Source organism: Camelus dromedarius, chromosome 17 (genome assembly GCF_036321535.1).
Source record: "Camelus dromedarius isolate mCamDro1 chromosome 17, mCamDro1.pat, whole genome shotgun sequence".
Taxonomy (NCBI): Eukaryota; Metazoa; Chordata; class Mammalia; order Artiodactyla; family Camelidae; genus Camelus; species Camelus dromedarius.
The window spans coordinates 28,664,635-28,686,427 of NC_087452.1; the positions used below are offsets into that span (position 1 = coordinate 28,664,635).

General features: G+C 35.7%; 1 protein-coding gene across 7 annotated transcripts in view; it reads left to right on the forward strand.

The window, feature by feature from the left end:
- Positions 1-21,793, forward strand: part of ERC2 (ELKS/RAB6-interacting/CAST family member 2) — an 870,990-nt gene that overhangs the window by 251,948 nt on the left and 597,249 nt on the right. For all 7 annotated transcript variants that reach the window (XR_010384837.1, XM_064496413.1, XM_064496412.1 and 4 more), the window contains one exon: positions 18,265-18,420. Coding sequence is in view for 6 of the 7 variants with exons in the window: in XM_064496413.1 (XP_064352483.1) it covers positions 18,265-18,420 (156 nt within the window). In the remaining variant the exon portion in view is untranslated. The remainder of the gene's footprint in view (positions 1-18,264; positions 18,421-21,793) is intronic.

Here is a 21,793-nt window from a genome sequence, read left to right on the forward strand (position 1 = left end):
GACTAAATACCAATATGATTAAAAAATAATTGCTAATTTTGACTCATCAATTCATTATGAATTTGTGTAATTTTAACTTATTTTGAAAAGAAACTTACCATTCTACACATGTGGGGGAGTGATTCATAACTGAGATTTCATCCTCACTTCACTTTGGAACCAAACTTGAAACTTGGCTAAGGCTTAGAAAAGAAAATAAAAAAGACAAAAATTTTTATTTTATTTTTTTGCAAAGAGTCATTCAGTTCCCCATCCACCTACCTCCATACCTCCCTCCCTCCCCAGTTCTTAGCACAATTAGTAATAGAATAAAGGATGCAAATAAAATCTATTTACAAATTATCTTTAAAAAAAAAAAAGAAAGCATGAGTTCCGAATCTGGAGAAACCAGGAATGACATCTCACCCAGTGCAGTGGGTATTTTCCTGGTAAAGGTCTCTATGCAAAGACAGTTAGTACTTTTTAGTGACTTTTATAAATTTTGTGTATGGATCTCTCTTCCTAATATCATGTTTTTATTAGAAAACAAAAAATAGTAAATAAACACTCATTTAGGCCATTTATAAGAGAAGGCATAACAACATAATTTTTAGGGCAAATTCACATCCATATATTATCGGTAAATTGAGTCTGGAGTTTTTTTTTAATGGGTGCCAATGACGCTGATTTGTAGAAGAACACATTTTTAGGACAAATGATGATCAATACACTTGTCAGGGAACTGACTCTGGAGGTTTTCTGTTGTCTTTTGGGTGCTTGTTAATTTACAAAGCACTGTCTTCTGTTTTGTCAGTGGAGAAGTATGGGTCCCAGTATCATCTATATTCAACCTGCATAAATTGAGTTATGAAGGTACCTGGTCATCTTCTCAGTCATGTGTGTAGGTTGTGACAGAAGCTGTGATCTCTTCTAATTTTGTACGTTTCATGTCTATGAAATTGGAGGGAATGTTGGAAAGCCATATTTTGCAAGCCTTGGGGTTGATTACCAAATAGAACTGACCCTTAAACCTTGTGGGTGGAACTTGAGACACAATTGTGTTACACCTTTGGGTAAATATCAGTGTCATCTAATGCCTTGGCACACCTAAAGTTTAAAGGGGCTCTCCTAGAGTAAACTGGACCTGTAGTTTCAGACAGATGACATGAATTAAGGGTTTAGAAGTTACCCATACCTTTTCCCTTGCTTCTTAGAGAAATTGAGGGTCAGATTCTTGCTACCCATCTTCTCCAAAAATATACTTTGCATCTACTTAAGAAAGGTGTTTGTTGTGAAAATCTGTGAAATCTTGCTCATTTAAGGAACTTGTAGAACCACAGTCTGGTAGTTCTAGTAGATTTATTTGCACCCCTCTGGGCTTTTATTTTATTTTTTAAACTTTTTAAAAATCTCTTTTTGTCCTTGTTTTTATTTTTTATTGAAATATAGTCAGTGCACAGTGTGTCATTTTCTGGTATACAGCACAATGTTTCAGTCATACATATACATACATATATTCTTTTTCATATTCTTTTTCATTATAGGTTACTACAAGATACTGAACATAGTTCCTTGTGCTATACAGAAGAAACTTGTTGTTTATCTATTTTACATATAGTAGTTAGTATTTGGAAATCTTGAACTCCCAATTTATCCCTTCCCATCCCTTTTCCCCCTTGGTAACCGTAAGTTTGTTTACTATGTCTGTGAGTCTGTTTCTGTTTTGTAGATAAGTTAATTTGTGTCGCCTTTTTTTTTTTTTTAAAGATTCTGCTTATGAATAATATCATATGGTATCGTTCTTTCTCTTTCTGGCTTACTTCACTTAGAATGATGATCTCCAGGTCCATCCATGTTGCTGCAAATGGCATTATTTTATTCTTCTTTTTTTTAATCCCTCTGGGCTTTTAGAGTTGTGAAAAATGTGTCTCAGTGGGGTGACCATTGGGGAGGGCCAACTGCATTCACAAAAGCTGGGACAGCTCTCTTGAAGCCATCATAACTATTGCCAGCCAGTTGAGCCGGGGGGCTAAAGTCACCTGAATGAAAATAAAAGGAAGCAAAGTGAATGAAGTTATTTGTGATTTATCTTCTTGCAGGAAGCTCCAAGTTTTAATTTTAATCCTGATTTGGTCTGGCAGGTATGTTCCAGGTTTGCACTTAGAACATTGTGTGTGTTTTTCAGAAAAATTACTTTTCTTGTAGATGTTGCAATGCTTCTCCTTTTCTTTACTAATCTTCTCTTTTCTGCTCTTATAGAGAACTGTCAATAAAAATGGTTGTTAAAAGGCTTTTTCCCTTTTTTCTTTCTTTAATGTTAGTTCCTTTAAAAGAATGTGTTTTTAACCTACTTTTGTTATAAATTTGACCTAACGTAAACATGATGTTCAGAAGTTTCACTTTCTTGGGTTCATTCATAAAGCTGTACCTAGTTTGTTTTTTTAAGAAAATGAATTACAGTAATGACAGTACTTGTCAAATAATCTCAAAAATTTTTTTGTTTAAACTTCTTAGTGAATGAAAATCTACTTCAAAATGACTGAAGCCTAAAGGAAATGTATTGGCTCACTTAACTGGAAAAAAACAGGGTATTGCTTCAGGCACAGCTTGGTCCTGGGACTCAGAAGATGTTAACAGATCCCATTTTCTCTCATTCCATCTCTTGTTTTGGCTTTCTTCACATGAGTTCTGTATTCAGACAGCCCCTTTTTGCCTGTCTGAGCAGAATGGCTACAGCAAGCAGTGCCAATAATCACAGATGGAAGGGACAGGCAGAAAGTTGTGTTTTGAAAAAAAAAATGCACTCCCCCCCCAACAAACCAACCCTAGAATAACGATAATTACTGAGATGGAGCATAAAACTTCACTCCAAATTTAACACCCCCAAATTTAATTTAGGCTGAAAGAAAAAGCATGAAATCCCCTAATTCTCATTTGCTTAATGAGTTAAATGACACTCACTCATCAAGATAAACATTATGCTAACACTAAATTCATCAGAATTTGGGATATAGATGAGTGATACAAGGGTTTTAGTAAAAGTCACAGAAAGCATACTTGATCTGGTGAACTTGTTAACTAAAGTGGATTAAGAAGGTAGGGCCATAATGTGAATATGTGCCAATATTTCTGTGGCAACTGAAGTGAGGATTATAAATAGTTGAGTTTCTAGTCACACGACCAGCCAGGGCACTTGTATGTCACAAGAAGAGTGATTCTTCTTGTATAACATTTGTCTCCACCAAGCTTTTCTATGGAAACTGAGTAGTAAGCAGTTCAAGATTGAGCATGACTAAATTGCTGTTTTGTGGATGTGCTATTGTTGAAAGAATATGAATTCGAGTTCAGGTGCTAAACTCCAGTGGTGAGGTTGATCTTTTGTCATTAAAGCCAAAACCAAGCCTTGTCTTTGTGTTCTGGCGGATGTCTTCTATTCTTCTGCATGGGGTTAACTGACCTATAGTTGAGTTAATTTTTCCTTAAAAGATAACTTGTTATTTGGTCAGATTCAGCCAACTCAGTTTCACCAGGCATGGGAAGGATACACTGGAATATGGAGAAGGCAAAGACTACTTGGCAGCTTTTCCCAACATTACATAGCTAGGAATGGAAAGATTTCAAATCCAAACTTAGGCCATTGAATGCATCCCACTTCCCAGTATGATTTTAATTTGAGGCCTGGGATCTAATCAGGAATACCTAGAAGTGGCTGAAATGTTTTTTTTTTGGCTTTAGGGCCTACCTAGGTTTATTTCATCCATTGTTTGAACTGTTACTTATTTGAGTTTAAACACTGCACTCAGAATTGTTTCTTGTTTCAAGATGATGTGTTCATAGAAAATTTTTGTCAAGCCTAGTTTTTCTATCAGCCATTATGATGGCTTTTAGGCCTTAAAAATATGCCATGGCTTCTTTTGTGGCTATTAAAAAGAATAACAGCAATAACAACAAAACTACACCTGTATCACCAGTGACAACTATAGCCTGAACACCAGTGAGCACACATGGGGACCTGAGTACAAAGCACTTGACATATAATAACCCATGAGTAGGCATAATTAGCCCCATTTCACAGACGAGAAAGCCTTGATTTAGAGAAGATAAGCAACCAGCCCAAGGTCCTATAGCTAGTAGGTTGGCAGCTGAGATTTGAACACAGGTTTCTTCTCTGTAGTTCTTATACTCTCTACTCCTCCAGTCTGCTTTTACTAAAGACAGTCCGTTAAGTTCAACTGGTTTTTCTTTCTACATCTACTTTGGAAATTAGCACTGAGTTTTGCATCATAGAACAGGTTGAGGCAACTAATGAGAGCTAGAGAGGTCTATGATATTTTTTGGAAAGGTATGATATTGTACTTTGTGCTATAAGGCACAATTCATCCTTTTTACATGTACGTTATCAGTCCTCCAGATAAGCCTCCAAATATGTACCCTACAGCCAACATATATGCCATTTCCTTGCCCCTGAGTTTTAAGGCCTGCCCTGAAGACTTTATAACAGTGTGGAGCGTAACTCATTTAGACTTGCAAAGCCCTGTTTTTGATGTGCACTATCCATTTACGATACCAGAAATTATCCTTTAGCTTATTTTTTTCGTGAGAAATTTCATCTTCTCATCTTTCAACTTTAAAAAAAAAAAACCTTATCCCATTTAACTATGTCCCTTAAATAAGGGGGAAAATGTGGGTTTTAAGTGATAGCCAGAAAAAGCAAAATGTCAAGTTAAATGTTAAGTTCTGGATGATATATGGTTGTCATTTAGAAGCAAGGAAGATTTTTTTTTTTTAAGTGAGACTTTTTCTTTCTTTTTTTTGCCCAAACTCCTTTTTATATGCATTTGACTCTAAATGTTTGAGTTGCTAGTCAATAATTCCTGCTATAAGCAGGTTTAGTTTGTGTGAATATAACTCCTGAAGTTGAATTACAAATACCAGTGTTTACCAAGCAGCTATTTTGTGCACAGCACTGTGGTGGGTCTTTGAGAAAAAGTGAGCCCTCAGTCTTTAAGGGCTAATGGAAGGAAGTATATAAGCTAGGATCTAAATAGTGACCTAAGAATGCAAAATGGGCTGCAGAGACTCAGAGGATATCAAATAGAAGAGGGGCAGAGAATGCTTCTGGGAGGAGGTAGCACTTGAAGAGGTCCTGGGAAAAATGGCATAATTTTGATAGTGGGGACAGGGATGATTTATAAATAGTGGGAACGGAGGCAAGGAGGTTGGAAAGTATGAGAAGTGTCTGGCGAAAAGCAGGTCATTCAGTTTGGCTGAGAGAAGACTAAGTTTAAATAGAAGATCAGATGAAACCATTGGAAAGTGGGAGAAAATAAGTAGTAGAGAAAAAAGCTGAAATTAATGAAATAGAAACTAAACATGTACCAGAGGGGAACACCAAAGCTAAACCCTGATTCTTTAAAGAGATAAACAAAAATGATAAATCCTGGTTAGAATCATTGAGAAAAATAGACAGCACAAATAAACAATGTCAGGATTGAAAGGGGACATCACTATCAATCTTATTGATGTTAAAAATATGAAGAGACTTTATTAACACCCTCATGATAGTACAGTTGCAATTTTAGACACTTTTTTAAAAACACAACTTATCAAAACTATGTGAGAAGAAACAGAGTATCTGAGTAGTCCTTTATATTATACAAAATGTTTCTATGACTCAAAATCTCACCATTAAAAAAAAAAAAAAAATCTGAAAACCAAACCAAGAAAAACAAACAAACAAAAAACCCTCAGAACCCTTGCAGGCCCAGACGGCTTCTTCAATGAATTTTACTAGACATTTGAAGAAACAACTATATTAATCATACAGAAACTATACCAAAGAATAGAAAAAGAGGGAACATGTCTCATCTCATTTTGTGCAGCTGGTATAACCGTGATACCAATACCCGACAAAGCCATTACAAGAAAGGGAAATTATAAGCAGTCTCTCTCATAAATGTCAATGCAAAATATACTAGTAAACTTAATCCAGTGACAATGACCAAGTTGTGCTGATTCCAGGAAAGCAAGGTTGGACTAATATTTGAATATCAATCAATGTTATTTACAACATAGAATAAAGGAGAAAAATTAATATAATTTCAATGAATGCAGAGAAAGTATTTGGTAAATGCAACATCCATTCATGCTAAAAAAAAAAAAAGGAAGCTTTTAGCAAACTCTTCGAAGGAGAGAATTTTCTTAATCCAATAAGAGGTAGCTACAAGAAAACTACAGCAAATATATTTAATGGTAACATGTTGAAAGTTTTCTTTGTGGTATCAGGAACAAGACAAGAATGCCTCTTACTATCATTTCTTCTCAATAATATTCTGGACACCCTAGGTTGGGAAGAGGCATGAAGGAAGCTTCTGGAGTACAAGTATATATTTCATGATATAATTTTTATGTACCCAAGTGTATTTTCTTTATCATAATTCATCATGCTGAAAACCTATGATTTGGCTACTTTCTTATGTATAGTTTACTGTAATTAAAAAGTTCATTTAAAAATAAAGGAAGAAAAACTCAGTGATAAAAAGATAACCCTATTAAAAATTGGGCAAATAATTTGAATGGACATTTCTCCAGTGAAAACATACAGATGGCCAATAAGGACATGAAAAGATGTTCAACATGATTTGTCATTAGGGTAATGCAAATTAAAATCACAATTACATACAACTTATCCCCCAATAAATAAAACAGTAACATTGGCTGAAATAAAACAAGGGTTATAGCAGAGTCTTAATATTGTTGATACATAAAGAATTTGTATTTATCAGTATAGAATAAAAAGCTTGGGGAAAAAATGTACCCAGATTTTGACACTAACTCTGGAAGGAGAGATTATAAAGGATTTTTTCTTCTTTTCCCCCCTAAATTTTTATGTTTTCAATAATGTGCATTCATGTTTTAGGAATAATCAGGAATTATTATTTAGGAAAAACAACAATACGTTTTCTGAAAGAAAAAATCACCTATCAAAAAGCTTAATAAGCATTCACAATTTCTTCTATTCCAGTTTCTTTTGCTAAACTGAAAAGGCTCCAAAGGGGAAAAGATTGTATTGTTTATGGAAATTGAGAATCTGGCTCTGCTGCTTACTGCTACTCTGAAGAATAGCTTTCCCTTCTGTGAAATGGGACCATGATACCAGCCCTGTAAGATTGTGGTGGAAATTAAAATGGATTAAGGCATGGGAAAACTCTGGCATACAGTAGATGCTCAAGGAATTCTCTGTTTCTCCATCCTTTCCCTTTCAGTCTGGAAATTGAATTTTACCTGTAAAAAAGAGGTTGTACCTTTGAGCAAGGACCACCGAAGAGAGAGAATATAACAAGCTTACCTCAGGCAGAGTCTTAGCTCTGAATACACACATAATTTGCATGTGGAAAGACTTTAAAAGCATCTTTGAAATGAGAAACGAGTGGGAGTGGTGAAAATAGCAACTCCCAGTAGGCCTGTGGCATAATAAATGACCTAGGGGACTTAGCTTCCTGGCTGTTGGGCCCTTGGCAAGTCACTTATCCCTGTAGCACTCACTATTCTCATTTGATTCATGAAGGAATTGAACAAAATGTCCTGCTTTAAAAATTCTACGAAGTCTGGAGGCTTGGTGACTGGCAATCTTGACTCTCAAAGGGCCTGCTGGGGGAGTCTGAATTGACATGACATTCTTGCAAAATTTAAATCTTTGCTTTGTTTGCTCCATCTTGGCCAGCCCTGCCCAGGCCAGCAGCCCTTGCCCTCTCCCTTGTTGGTACTCAGGTTCCCAGCTTATTGTTTATGTAGGGATTGCAATTTCCTATTGGCGTGCGCCCCCCGCCAGCAGGGTTGAGAAGTCAACCACAGGCCTCAAGTGAACTTCCCCCTTCAAGTTTCAGTAATGACAGTGTACCAGCTGTCACATGCCTCATCCCTAAGGCATGGTCCAGTTTCCACATCCCTCAGGCCACGCTGGTGACTTGAGGTGGCCTGAATTCCTCTGCCGCCTGTTGCTTTTTCCGTAAGATAAACTTGTTGAACATAGAAGGATTTGCGATGTATTTGGAGATCCTAAGAATGAGGCCCCAAACCAGGGCTGTTGGGAGCATTGGAGGGTGGTAAAAGGAATGGGAAGAGCTAGATCAGGTTGCTAAAAGACCAGTAAGGAGAGCTTCTTTACCGATCTTTTCCCAAAGAGCCTTAAGCTTAAGCTTTTTTATTCAAAGAGAATAAGAAGTGTCAAATGTCCTTTTTTTTTTTTATTATTCCCTGAAATGTATTCACAATTTTGCAAAGTAATATTTCACTGAATTTCTGGGAATTCAAGCCCTCTTTGTTCTCAGATGTTTGTGAAAGACGTCATGGATCCAGCCTTTGGGAGGGCAGGCTGCACATACCAAGGGGCTACCCTCTCATCTGGAAGCAGTTTCTGAAATTTCTTCCTCCCTTTCCTCTCTTCCCAACCTCTTCACTATTTTCTTTTGACCTTGCTCTGTGATCTTTAAAGACTAAAAGTACTATGTGGAAGAAAGGACCAAAATAGCCTAGCTTCTAGGTGGCACATTTTCTCTGAAGCCAGTTTGTCCTAAGGTTGTCCTGGGGACAGCAGGGTCTCAGGATGTGGCATTCTCTCTCCTATTCAAGGGAATGCTATGTGGAGGGAACCTTTCCAGTTTATTAAAGGTGTTTAAAAAATGATCAGAGAAGACAATTCAGGTGATACAAACAAACACCTCATAAAGTGTTATCATGAAGCAGACTGTCTCCATTTGGAGAACTGCAAAATGAATGGAGGGCAGGAAGCTCTTGTAGGATAATGAACAAGGAAGAGAAAAATAGCAAGTATCTAAATGGCTAGGGCCACACAGGCAAACTTGTTTGAGTTGAGAAGGAATAACGAAATAAGTATAAAGCCCAGAGTTACCTTAGTGTTTGGGGATTGGCTGACTGGATATACTGCATTTCTGGTCAAGTGGAACATTTACAGGGACATGAAAGTTACAAGTTTTGTTTTGCTGACATGGCACCCTGGCCAAGAGTGGTGCTATCTTGGGCCTAGAAAGTTATTTCAGCAAAAGGGAAAATCTTAGTCAGGTTGTTTACCTTTTTGTAAGTATCCCAACCTGTAAAATGGCTAAAATAAATACTTAATTCATAGGGTTTATGGGGAAGATTAAATGAGATTTTCTAGCACAGTGCGTGCATTAGTAGTCAGTACACATTAGCTGTTGCTGTTATTAACTGCATTTTTTAAAAAGTGAAAGTAGGTTTATTCTGTGAGATACACACTCCACAGATAGAGTGTGGGCTCTTTCACTCAGAAGGGAGAGCAGCCTAACTGCATTTTTAATAGCAAAATGGAGAAACATTGTTTGCTTCTGTACTGTGCTGTTCCTTTCTACATATTCAAATACAAATATATTTATATTTTAACATAAATGGAGAAGAAAACATAAGTATAAAAATCTTTTGATGTATTTGTTTCCCCCAACTGAAGGAACTTACAAAGTACTTAATATTAATTGAGGCAGTTTTCTATGTTGGGTTGATACTCAGTTGAGTGGCATAGGAACAACTATCTGGTTGTTAAAACATTGAAACACTTGTATGGTTGCCCCAAACCCTCAGAGTACCCCTCCAGCCCTTACCCTTTGATTCCCAAATCAAGCAACTAAAGAGTTAACCTCTCCCTGTGAGAACTTCCCAAACCTGGTTTCAGTGCTCCAGAGGGAATCTGTTCTGGTTGGTTCTTGCCCAGTGCAGTGCTGGTTGTTGAATGATTCAGCAATCACCCCTGACTCTATGGGATTTAAAACACTGGGATTCAGTTTCTGATTAAGGTAACTCAACTCCATTGAAATTGCCCACATGTCACCAGTAATATCCTGGTTTTCTTCTTAGTCTTTAGTCTCTTTAAACCTTTCTTTGACTCTCTTTCTTATTGTATGCAACTTTTTCATGATTTTTATCCATCTTTCTCTGATGATTCCTCCATTGTTTTTTCTATACCCGATTCTCGACTGTGTCTAAGAATTCTTTCACCACTAGGCTGATGAACCATGATCTTTACTGTCTTAACTTCCACTTTGGCTTCTGTTTTTATTATTAACTGCCCAAAGGCTATCTCACTGCCTTCTTTTTACCAGCTTATAAATGACTCCTAGTCAGACCCAAGTACAGACTCCTAGTTTGATTCTGAGGACTGCTTATCATTCAGCCTCACCTTCCTTTCATTTCTGACTCCACTGCAACTGAAAGTGATCTATACTTTTTAATCTGTCCTTACTTCTCCTTGATACATATTCTTATTCCTTCAAGTTATGTTGACTAACTGTTATGTACTGGACATCATATTGAGTGCTCTTGACTTTGAATGTATTATTACTTCTGACTGGAAAAAAATTAATCTCTATGATAATGTTATTCAACTCCACACCTCATAATCGCATTCTGTGCTTCCTGGAGATTTCTTGCCTCTTTTATGGTGGTCTTGCCCATTTTTGACTTCTCTATTTGTATTCTTTAAGAATATTACATCTAACTATATTTTGCTGTTATCTTTCACACAGTTACTTGTGTATTATACTCTTCTGGTTACAAGTGACCAAAACCCTGCTATTCTATTTTGGTATTCTGGAGAGTGGGTGATTCAGATGTAGCTGTATCTAACTGTTCAAATGATGTTATAAGAGCCCAATCACTCAGGCAGATTCTTAATACCTGGTATCAAAGAAAGCCACAACCAGCCACAGGCCCATATTTTTCTTATCATTCATAATCTCGGAGAAGGAAGGGCCCTTGAATTTGTATCAGTCCTTTAAAGATTTCTGATTGGTTTTGATGGCATAATGAGTTCACCCCTGGATCAGTCAGTGTCCTGAGCATCCATAGTGCTTGCCACTGAGGGTCAGACATGAAAACCCACTGAAACCACAGGGAGCTGGGGAGATGTAGTTCCTGAGAGGAAGAGAAGTTGAACAGATAGACAAAAAGAAACAGCTATGTGCTACAGCTAGAAATAGGAAGGAAGGTAATCTTTATAGAGCACCTACTGTGTGTTAGGTATTCTTCTAGATGGTATACATGTTCACTTACTTAATTCTCATAACAACCTTAGATTATAGGATTAGCAAGGCTAGGAACACACTCACAAAAGTAACTTGGGTGAACTAAAAATAGAAGCTACTGTCTTCTACATGTGTACCTCATAGAAATGGGGAGGGGATGGATTGGGATTTAAAATAGTGTTGTTGGCTTATGATAATAATGGCAACCTTTATTTCCTGGGGGAGTTTCATAATAGATATTTTTCATGCATTATATATAGATCACTTATTATTTTCATACTGTGCTCTTGAGCATGGTCTTATTTCAGAGGCTCAGTTTCTTGCCTAAAAACATAAAAGCCTGAAACAGGATTTGCATCCAGGTTTGTGATTCTCTAAGGGTCAGCTGGATTGTTTTTAGCTCGTTTTGTGAGACTTGAGTTTGTTAACAACAGCAGCAAATTCATACATGGAGACCAAAACCTCAGAGATCACTTAGTGTCCAGCAAGAATGACTAGAGATATATCTTCTCCCTGTGGATCATTAGTAATGTGTACACAGACAGGATGACAGGATGTATTCCTGGGGCATAGGCTTCCTGAACAATGAGTCAGAAGTAGGCAAATGAGACCATGAAAAGAAACATCAAAGCACCCTAATTGCTTTTAATTTAGACTAGCCCAACCTGATTCTGTGCTTGTACATTTTGCTCTAAAGTATTAGATACCATCTGAATCAACAGAAAAACACAACCACCAAAAACCAGCAAGTCCCCTGTCATCTTTTAATCTAGGCCATCATGTTTTTATAATTTGATAAGGCCCAAGAAGAAGAGTTTTTGATTTTTTGTTTTTCCTGCTAACATGCCTTAGGCCCAAGTCGACTTCTTTCTGGAGTGCTTAACTTGGGCTCACTTAACCACAGTAAATCCCACACAGTAAATCCTTCCAAAGGCAGGGCATTACTCAGATAGCAAGACCAGGGGCTGCTCAATTATGTTTGCAACTACAACTAGATGATTTTTTAAAAGTTAAGCCTTCAAGAGCCTCTGTGGTATCCAGTAATAATAGTCTAGAATTTTATTCTAAATAAAGTGTAATATAATTATGTAGGGACGTTTCCTGAACATTAGCTCACGTCTTCTCTTTAAACCAATTGGTCCTAAATTTGTTGATTAATGTCCCCAGACCAATATGTGATCACAGTGAGTTGTATGCTCTGTAAAAACAGCTTGTATTTTCTTTCCTGGCCTGATATTAAAATGAAACCAGTAATTCTTCCTGTATTTGAAAGGAAAGCACATTGTGACACTCAGCAATAAACGTAATTGTTACTTTTTGTGACTAAATGATACTGCTTTTTTGATGTTCCACCCACTCACCATTTCAGTGTTCACAGTTCCTAGAGAGGAATTGAAATCTGATTCTTGCTGTTTAAGAGGAACATAATGTTTAACAAACACAAAAAGGGTGATAAAGGCATCCGTCAGGATGGCAAAGATGCTCTGTAAAGTTTCTACCAGGTTGTTGTACACTTAGGCCAAGTTGGATAGCTCTTGAGAGTAGCTTCATGGTTTTCTAAATGTATATGGCCAATAAGGTTGTCTTGGTCTCTTGGTCTTGTTCTTGTGTATGCTGGACACCTGAAGTCATTTAGAACGCCCAAGTCATGTGAGGACCTTATAAAAATGCAGATTCAGATTCAGTAGTTCTGAGTGTGGTCTGAGATTCTGCATTTCTAAATAGCTCTCGGGTGACATCAGTGCTGCTGGTCTATGGACCACACTTTGAGTAATAAAGATCTAGATGGTACTTCATGTTAGGAGAGAAGGTTGCCTATGAATCTTATTGAGATCTACCTGGTATCTCACACATCTAGCAAGGTGACTGGTACCCAGAAGATGCTCAGCAAATATTTGTTGAATGAACGAGAGAACTTCCTGTGTCTAAATTTACTATCAACTATAGCAGACATATTGTAGAAAAATCCAGAGATTATTTAAAAAAAATATAAAGCAGAGATAAAGTAAATTTATTTGAGTCTTCCTACCTGATGTTCATCCTCATTGCTGTAGTCCCTGCAGTCATGGGCTTGCTAATATTCATGGCTGATTTAGGGGTTCAATTCTAGTGATTTTTTTTTTTTTGGATGCTCATCAAATACCTATTTTGCATCTTTTGGATGATAGGTGTGAAGTAGTCTTGGTTATAAATCTTTAAGTAGGAGTTATGATCTGTAATTTATGTAAAATAAAGTTTTATTACAAGTATTATTTTATAACTATGTGGAAAGGCATGACTTAAAGAAATATTCAATTCAGATATTTTTCTAATTCATGGAGAATGAAGCAAACATTCTTCCACTGTTTTTTTACCCCCTGAAACTTGAAGCAAAACAGTTTTATGTCTGTCCTATCTCAAGAGTATTTGAAAAATGTCACCTGAGACATGAAGTGGTGAGTTCGGGGAGCATGGAAGTTTATGTCAGTTCTTTCACTGCTCTGGGCTCAGAGCAGGCTCTCAGTAAACCACTTTTGAGTGACAGAAGCTGACAAGGTGATCTGAATATTCAAGCCTTCAATTATTTTAAATTGGCAGTAATCATGCAAGTTTTCTCTTGAAGACTTCAAATAATTGTTTTGACTTTTCCTTTTAGTATATGACCCACAGCTTAACATGATCATTTAGAGTCTTACTTTTTTTTTTTCTCCAAAAATTGACTTTTAGAGTAATAATACTGGAAAAAAATCAAAGTAAATAGAATACTTTACTCTAGGACTTCCCAGGGCCATTAATGCTAGTATTTTGGGGAATCCACAATAATCATTTCTCAAACTTACTCGACCCTGAAACCCCCTTTTCACAGAGCGTTTGGTTTCTCTGGACTTTGGGAAAAGCTGTTCTATGTTGTATTTCACTTTCCCCATCTCTAAGGAAGCCTGCAATTATCTGCTTTGAGAACTTGCGTATTTGTGAAACAATCTAGGTGAATATTTGAAAATCACTACATAAATTATTTTTAAGTAGCAGTTGTAAATAACACGTAAAGATGTTCCAGTGATAACTCTTTGGTGATTGGGAGTAAAATGTTGCTCTACTTTCTAAAACGCCACTTTTCAGGATGTTACAGCATATGTCTTCACTTAAGTTTTTCCCTCTATTCTAGACCAGTGCTTAGGTTATTGAGAATGTGCATTTAGTATCTATTTTGAAAGGCAACAACCATGTACCACATTGAGCCATATCAGGACTTGTGAGGTAGTTTCCTTCCATAGTCTTCCTTAAATATGTAAGTTTTTAGTCACTTATCTTAGATTCAGAGTTGGTTTTTTTGTTTTGTTTTGTTTTGTTTACTGAAAAAGATAAAATTTCTTCTTGAATTCTTCAAACTGAGGCAGGGGAGAAGCTATGGTCAGAGAAGTAATTTTCTTTGCTTTATGTTTCATGGTTATATTTTTCACGTCTTCTTCTGGCTCAGCATTTTGAATATCTTTTTGGGCAGTCAATACATCATCTAGTATACCTGTGTATTTTGTATCTGTTCTCCTCGCTAGATTTTACTGATCTTACCCACCTCTTTTTCTCAATGCTTATGATTTTAGGTATAAGTTCTGTTGCCCTTGAAATTGACTCTTTATTGTAAGAACAAAAATATAAATAAGGACAGAAAAAAATTTGATCCTTATTAAAGTGACTTCCACAGTACTCATTTCTCTTTTCTTTCATCTTCTCTCCTTCCCCACCCCCCCCTTTTTTTTTTTTTTTGGTATTTTGGGACACCCATGGCTAAAGGAAAAATGAAGTTTGTGAGGAAAAAGAAAGGCTGGTTAATTTAAGAAAATTAGTAAAAGTTAAAAATACTATTTTAAAAATTGTGTTTAACCTTTTGGTGAAATTTTAACTCAGATGTACATAGGTCAAGAGGATTTTCTATGTTAAGACACTTTATGTCTTAACTTCATTCTGATCTTTCTTTAGCAGTATGTAATTTTTTAAAGTCCAATGAAAAGCTCCTTCTAATCCATTTAGAACTTGGCATTTGTGGTCATGGCTAACTAAAGCCTCAGGAATTGACTGAGAGGAAAGCTGAGGGTTTCTTTTCTCCTTGCTTACATAATTGAGACCTGAAATTTTAACAAATGCTATAAAGAAATTAAGGTATAATACATATTTGTACATGTACATCGGTGTATACATACATACATATAAATATGATCACTTTAGACTTGAGTTTAAATTCCAGATTTTATATCAGGAAGGAGTGATGTTGGCCCTTCCTTTCATGCTTAACTTATAGTTAACTCTTGTAAAGATTATATTTAGGTGTTTATAAATACTGAAAGATTATATCTCAATAAAGAGAGGAAATCTACATTATATTCATTAGTTTTAATTGAGAGCTATCTTTTCATATGTTTTAAAGAAATAATATAGTTTTAAGGCTCATGGGGATAAATAAATTTGTTAATAGTGGATATGTCTGGGTGATGGGATTGGGGTGGATAGTGTAATTTTCTCAGTGGCTTTTCAGTTTTTCTGTAATGAGCATGAATTTTTATAGTCAGAAAAACTGTTGATTCAAAATGATTGTTATTTACTTACAAAACTCTTAAGAACTTTTAGAAGCTCTTTTTCCATAGCCTTTTCCTTATTGCTTCCTTTTTTTTTTTTTTAATTGCTGCTCTTTTTATCTACAGAGCTCTCATAGTGTAAAACTCAAATGAGTCACTAAGGATGACTCCCAACATTCATCAGCTTGGGCTGCTATTACAAAATACCACAGACTGGGTGGCTTAAAAAGCAGAAATTTATTTTCTCACAGTTCTGGAGGCTGAAGTCTGAGATCAGGGTGACAAGCATGGTTGGATTCCTGTGAGAGCTCTCTTCCTGTCTTGCAGATAGCCACCTTCTTGTGGTGTTCTTATAGGCAGAGAGAGAGAACAGCTCTCTGCTATCTCGTCTTATGAGAGCACTAATCCCATCCTGAGGGCTCCATCTTCATGACCCCATCTAACGCTGATTACCTCTCAAAGGCCTCATCTCCAAATATCATCACATTAGGGATTGGGGCATCGACATACAATTTTTGGAGGCACATAGGCATTCATTCCAAAACATTCTCCTCACTCAAACTGGCAGTATACAAGATTACAGGTATGCATTTAAAATAGGAAAAGACTGGCAGGCTATACATAAAAACATGAAAGTTATTGCTGGATGGTAGGATTAGAGAGCATTTCTCCTTTTTCTGTGAATTTAAAGTGTATTGCTTTTATAACTGCAAAGATACAATAAAAATGTTTTTAAAGAAATATGAAATACTGTAGCTTGTAACATTTCATAATAATTTTGCAAATTTCAGTGTCGTTTTCTTTCATTTTCTTGGGGTTTTTCTGAGAATTAAGAAAAGTGTTGCCAGCACATAGAGCACCCAGATATGGGCACATAGTGGAGCTCAGTAAGTAGCTGTCGCTGCTCCTGATTTTTCTCTTCTTTACAATGATGGCAATGATAATGATAATGATGATGATATTGCCACAAGAAACATGCAATTGGGCATATAATATAAAAAAGTAAAATAGCTGCAGAATCAGGACAGATATATTTGTTGCAAAATTTTTTCCATAAGTTAAGTTATAAATAGAATAACCCATTTTGTCTTTACTTTTGGAACTCTTTAGTTTTTTAGATTCTAAAAAATGAATTGGTAAAAATATGAGTTTGTGGTATACTTATATAGTGGAATACTATTCAGCCATAAAAACAACAACATAATGCCGTTTGCTACAACATGAATGTCTCTGGAGAATGTCATTCTAAGTGAAGTAAGCCATAAAGAGAAACAAAAATACCATGAGATCACTCATATGTGGAATCTAAAAAAAAAAAAAAAGAACATAAATACAAAACAGAAACACAGACTCATAGACATAGAATACAAACTTGTGGTTGCCAAAGGGGCACGGGGTGGGAAGGGACAAACTGGGGTTTCAAAATTTGTAGATACTGACAGGCATATGCAGAATAGATAAACAAGATTATACTATATAGCACGGGGAAATATATACAAGATCTTGTGGTAGCTCACAGCGAAAAAAAATGTGACAATGAATATATATATGTTCATGTATAACTGGAAAATTGTGCTCTACACTGGAGTTTGACACAACATTGTAAAATGACTATAACTCAATAAAAAATGTTAAAAAAAAATCTCTTCATCAAAAAAAAATATGAGCTTGTTTTTCATTAACTTTCAATTACAAAAGTAATATAAGCTCCTTGAATCTACACAATAAAATGGCAGGTAGATGGTGACAGTGAGAAAACTTGAAGTCTAATTTTCAATGTGTTTCATTCCAAAGACTGATTTGAGTTTAATAGTTGAGGTTGGGGAAAAGTTTTTTCCCTCTATGAGAGCTCTCTCTTCTCTACTTCTAATGCATCATTTCTTATTATGCTCTACCTTGTGTGTAGAGTCTGTCATTTCCTTTTTAAAAAAAACTTCTTTATGATTATTTTTTTCTCAACTAATCCCACATTTGAGTGTAATATTTCTAGTTTTTTAACTCTGTAAATCAAAAGTTAGAAATACCCTTCAAGGTAGTAATGTTTTTTGTCATGCAGGGAGCTGACTGCTTGCAAAATAAATCATGATGTTGTGATATATTATTTCCAGTTGCTATAAATTTTCAATATTTAGTGTATCAGTCATACTAGGTCATGATTCAGTTATTTAATTTCACTTATGTCTGCATTTTAGATGAGAATCCTTTTCCCCATTAGTAGATTTTAATTTCCTTCTCTCTCACAGTCAAATTCCAAGCATGCCTTATAAAACCAGCCACAGAATACACACATGAACAAACTATTTTTGTGTTTACAAGCAGACTCAAAAATATACACTGGCAAACTATATGTGAAATTACAAATTTGTCCCCTTAAATGGTGTTTTTTTTTTTTAACACTTTAGATCAGTTTTATCATTATTGCTTTGATGATTTGATTCTTGGATATAAGACAAATATATCTAGGTAATTTTCTGTAATGTATTGGCACATGATCTTTATTGGGAGCTTAAAAAATAATCTGACAGATAATCTTCACAAGTGAAAAAATAAATTGTTCTGAATTTAGGGCTATGTCTACACCATGTTTAATATATTACTAAAATTGCTTTCTGAAATTCTGTTTCAATGATACTGAAAAAACAATTTTCTTTGTCTTGTTCTTCTTCTTTTTTCACCAACAGGACACAAAAATCGCTTCATTGGAGCGAAACATAAGGGATCTTGAGGATGAGATCCAGATGTTAAAAGCCAATGGTGTGCTGAACACTGAGGACCGCGAAGAAGAGATAAAACAAATAGAGGTTTACAAAAGTCACTCCAAGTTCATGAAAACTAAGGTATGGTCCAAAGTTATAAACTTTTATACTCTTAGTATGACTGGAAAGTTATGGTTTACATACATACTTTCCATAAATACCCAGTTAATCTGATTTATGTGATATATGAAATATATAGACAATAAGGAAGAATGCAGAAGATGTTACAGAAGCATAGATTACAGAAAGAAATTAGGGAAAATCTTTGGTAGAATTTCTCCTTACTAAAGGTTTCATAATTTTCTAATGTGTTATTTTGGTGTCCCTCTGTCTTGGGAATTAACATTTATTTTTAATAGTCCTCTCTCTTCCAAAATTCCTAAATTTTCAAAAGTGTGCTATTTTTTAAAGTTTTTGTCATTGCCAAATTTTTGGCTCATCTCTAGAAGAAGATTGTCTTAAAAGATACTAATCTTGGAAGTCAGTTTAACTGATTTCAATGCTATGAAGACATTTTGGTTTTATTACAGTGTTTAAAACAGAACTGGCTTTGAATTCCAATGCTGCTATTTGCTTAAACTATTCAACCTCTGTAAGCCTCAGTTTCTTCATCCGTGAAATATGAACAAGAAAAAGAAAAGTACCTTCGTTGTTAGATTGCTTGACAATTCCATGAGATTATGCATTTAAAGCACTTAGTCCCTTGACTTATCTCTAGAATGCATTCAATAAATGTCAGGAGTTGTTGCTGAGAGTTTTATTATCATTATTATCTATTGCTGTGAAATATTTATGAAATACCATTATAGTAATTGGTTCCATTATTTTAGATTGATATTACCAGTTTTAAAGAATTTGGCTTGTATTTTTCAAAATTAAACTTCGGGCTGCAAACGGACCAATCACCTGAATATCTATTATTTTTATATATGAATAATTATTAAATTTATGAACAGCCCCAAATAGGCCTTTGAGACTTTGAGATGCTTTTATTTATTCCTCTATTTAAGCAATTTTCTTTTTTTAACCTTTATTTTTAAACCATTTTCTTTCTGAAAATAGTGACCACACCAATTAAATTTTTTTTCTTACCAGTTGCTCTTAAACATCTCTGTTCTTGTCCCAGGTTTTACTCTTGTTTATTGCCTTATAAAATGCAGCAGAGTTAAGAGTAATGCAGACTGCTGTGAGAAAGCAGTGGGAGTGGAGAGAAAAATGTTTGAATGATAGCTATGATTTTTATCAGTTGTGAAATACATGCATACTCATTGCAGAGAATTTGCAAATTATAGAGGGAAAATAATATCTAATATCTACTTCAACATGTATGTGTGTGTGTATATATGTGTGTTTCTCTAGGGAAAAAAAAAGCAAAAGCTATTGCTTACTTCTGCCAACTTTCCATCTGTAAGTTGACATTGAGATTATGACTGAAAATTTGGATCGAGGAGTAGAGACATGAGGGGGAATGTCCAGTGGATTTGAATGTAACCCCTTCTTTTCAGGGATGGCCACAAATGCAGGATGGTTTTCCCTGCTTAGTCCTCCCTTCTGGTTCCTTTTTTGCAATCCTTCCCTCCTTGAGAGTTGTACCCTCCTGTGGTACAGCAAGCACAGAAGTGGGGTGGCCTGCAGACAATGACCAAATCACTCTACGAATGAAGATGAAATGCATTGAGCACAGATATGAATGAAGGCATGAAGTTGGGGGAAATTACTGTTTTGGCTGTAACTTTTCCTCCCCACCCTGTCCTGTCATTCAATAGTTGGAGATCAACCCACTTCTACAGCTGAAAATGTCATGTAATTTGTTAACTCTGTCCCTCATTATTGATTCTGTCCAGGTGAATAAAACAAGTATATGGTCTTCAGCAAGCAAATCATGACCTTTATTAGTCCATAGTTTTCTGAGACACCATCACTCCTAGAGTTTTAACTTTTAATGGTGAGTTACTTTCAAGGGTTTCCAAAATAGTCAGGTCAGAAGGATGTTTGAGGAGAGAAATGGAGTAAGGTGGAAATAGTGCAGGCTAAAGACTGAAGCAGACTCTGGCAAACCTCTAGCCTGCCGTCGCTGACTGCGTGGCCTTGGGGAGTTGTTATGGATATCTGCATGAGTTGTTATAATATCATGCAGATATCCATTATAGACTGATAAAAATTAGCTGAAAAGTACTTGTAAGAGTTAGTTTTTAATGTTTTCTCCATTGAAAATATTTTTATTGGATTGAATCATAACATTTATTGCTTATACCTCATAACGTTACTTCAGGTGCTATTTTTCTTACTTCTTCCTACTTTGAGAAGGTAGTGTGATTCCTTATTTAAGCTTGGGTATGGTTGAGCAGGTCTGTTAAGACATAGTTATTGCTAAGCATTTAGTTCTGAGTGCTTATGTTTTGTACTTTGGGGGATCCCTTAGGCTGTGTGAACTGATTCTAGTAGGGTGAATCATTTATCATGGAACTTGTTAAAATTTAGGGACAGGGGCTGACAGACTGTAAAACTAGGTTGGTAGCATAGTTCATGGTCCATTGTGGCCTATTTGGATAACTTTTCTGCAAAGTTTATATGAATATGTTGCTTGTCAACATCATCACAGATATCTGAGGAGTTAATTTTTGCAATAATTCGCTACAGACATAGACAGGAGAATTGTTTAATGTCGCCACTGGAATCTCTTGAACTCTTTCATTTATGCAGAGTTGCATGGATAAAGCTTTCAGTGGTGGATTTTGAGCTCTCTGGTCCCCAGAGACTTACTAAATATTGTTCTTAGTACGTAGTACTGAGCTAGCTACTGAGGGGCATTAAAAGTAGTGCATGTTCAAAGTATCCTCCATTTCCCAGTACTGACCACTTAGTTGGAAAAGTAAAAAATCTTCTAAAAACATTACCCTAAAGGTTTAATGGCAGCAGACTTCACTTCTGGCTGCAGTAATGCAAGTTGTTTAAGTTTAGAGTTAAGAGTTTTTTGTCTAAATAATCAGATTGGCAAAACTGCAGTGACAGGTTTGGTGAAGAATGCAAACTCAAATTGATGTCTGAGCAAACCTAGAAGGATAGGTAAAAATACCATTCCATCCCTGTTCCACACAGATAAGGAAGTAAGAAGAACTCAAGTCTATATGAAATGACGGTGTTCCAAAAAAGAAAAGAAATGTTAGATTTAAATTGCAAAAATCTAGAGGCTCTGAAACTTACTTGGGAAATGGAAATGTAATTGTTAAGCTCATTGGGTTTACTGAAGCAGTGATAGAAATGGAAATCATAAGGTGACTTTGGATCCCAGTTGGTAGAAAATGCTAGGTTTGATTTGCATTTGATTTTTGAAAATGGTTGTTATTTCATTTTATTTTTTGGCAGGGGAGGTGATTAGGTTTATTTATTTGTTTATTATCATTATTTTTTAATGGTGGTACTGGGGATTGAACCCAGGATCTCATGCATGCTA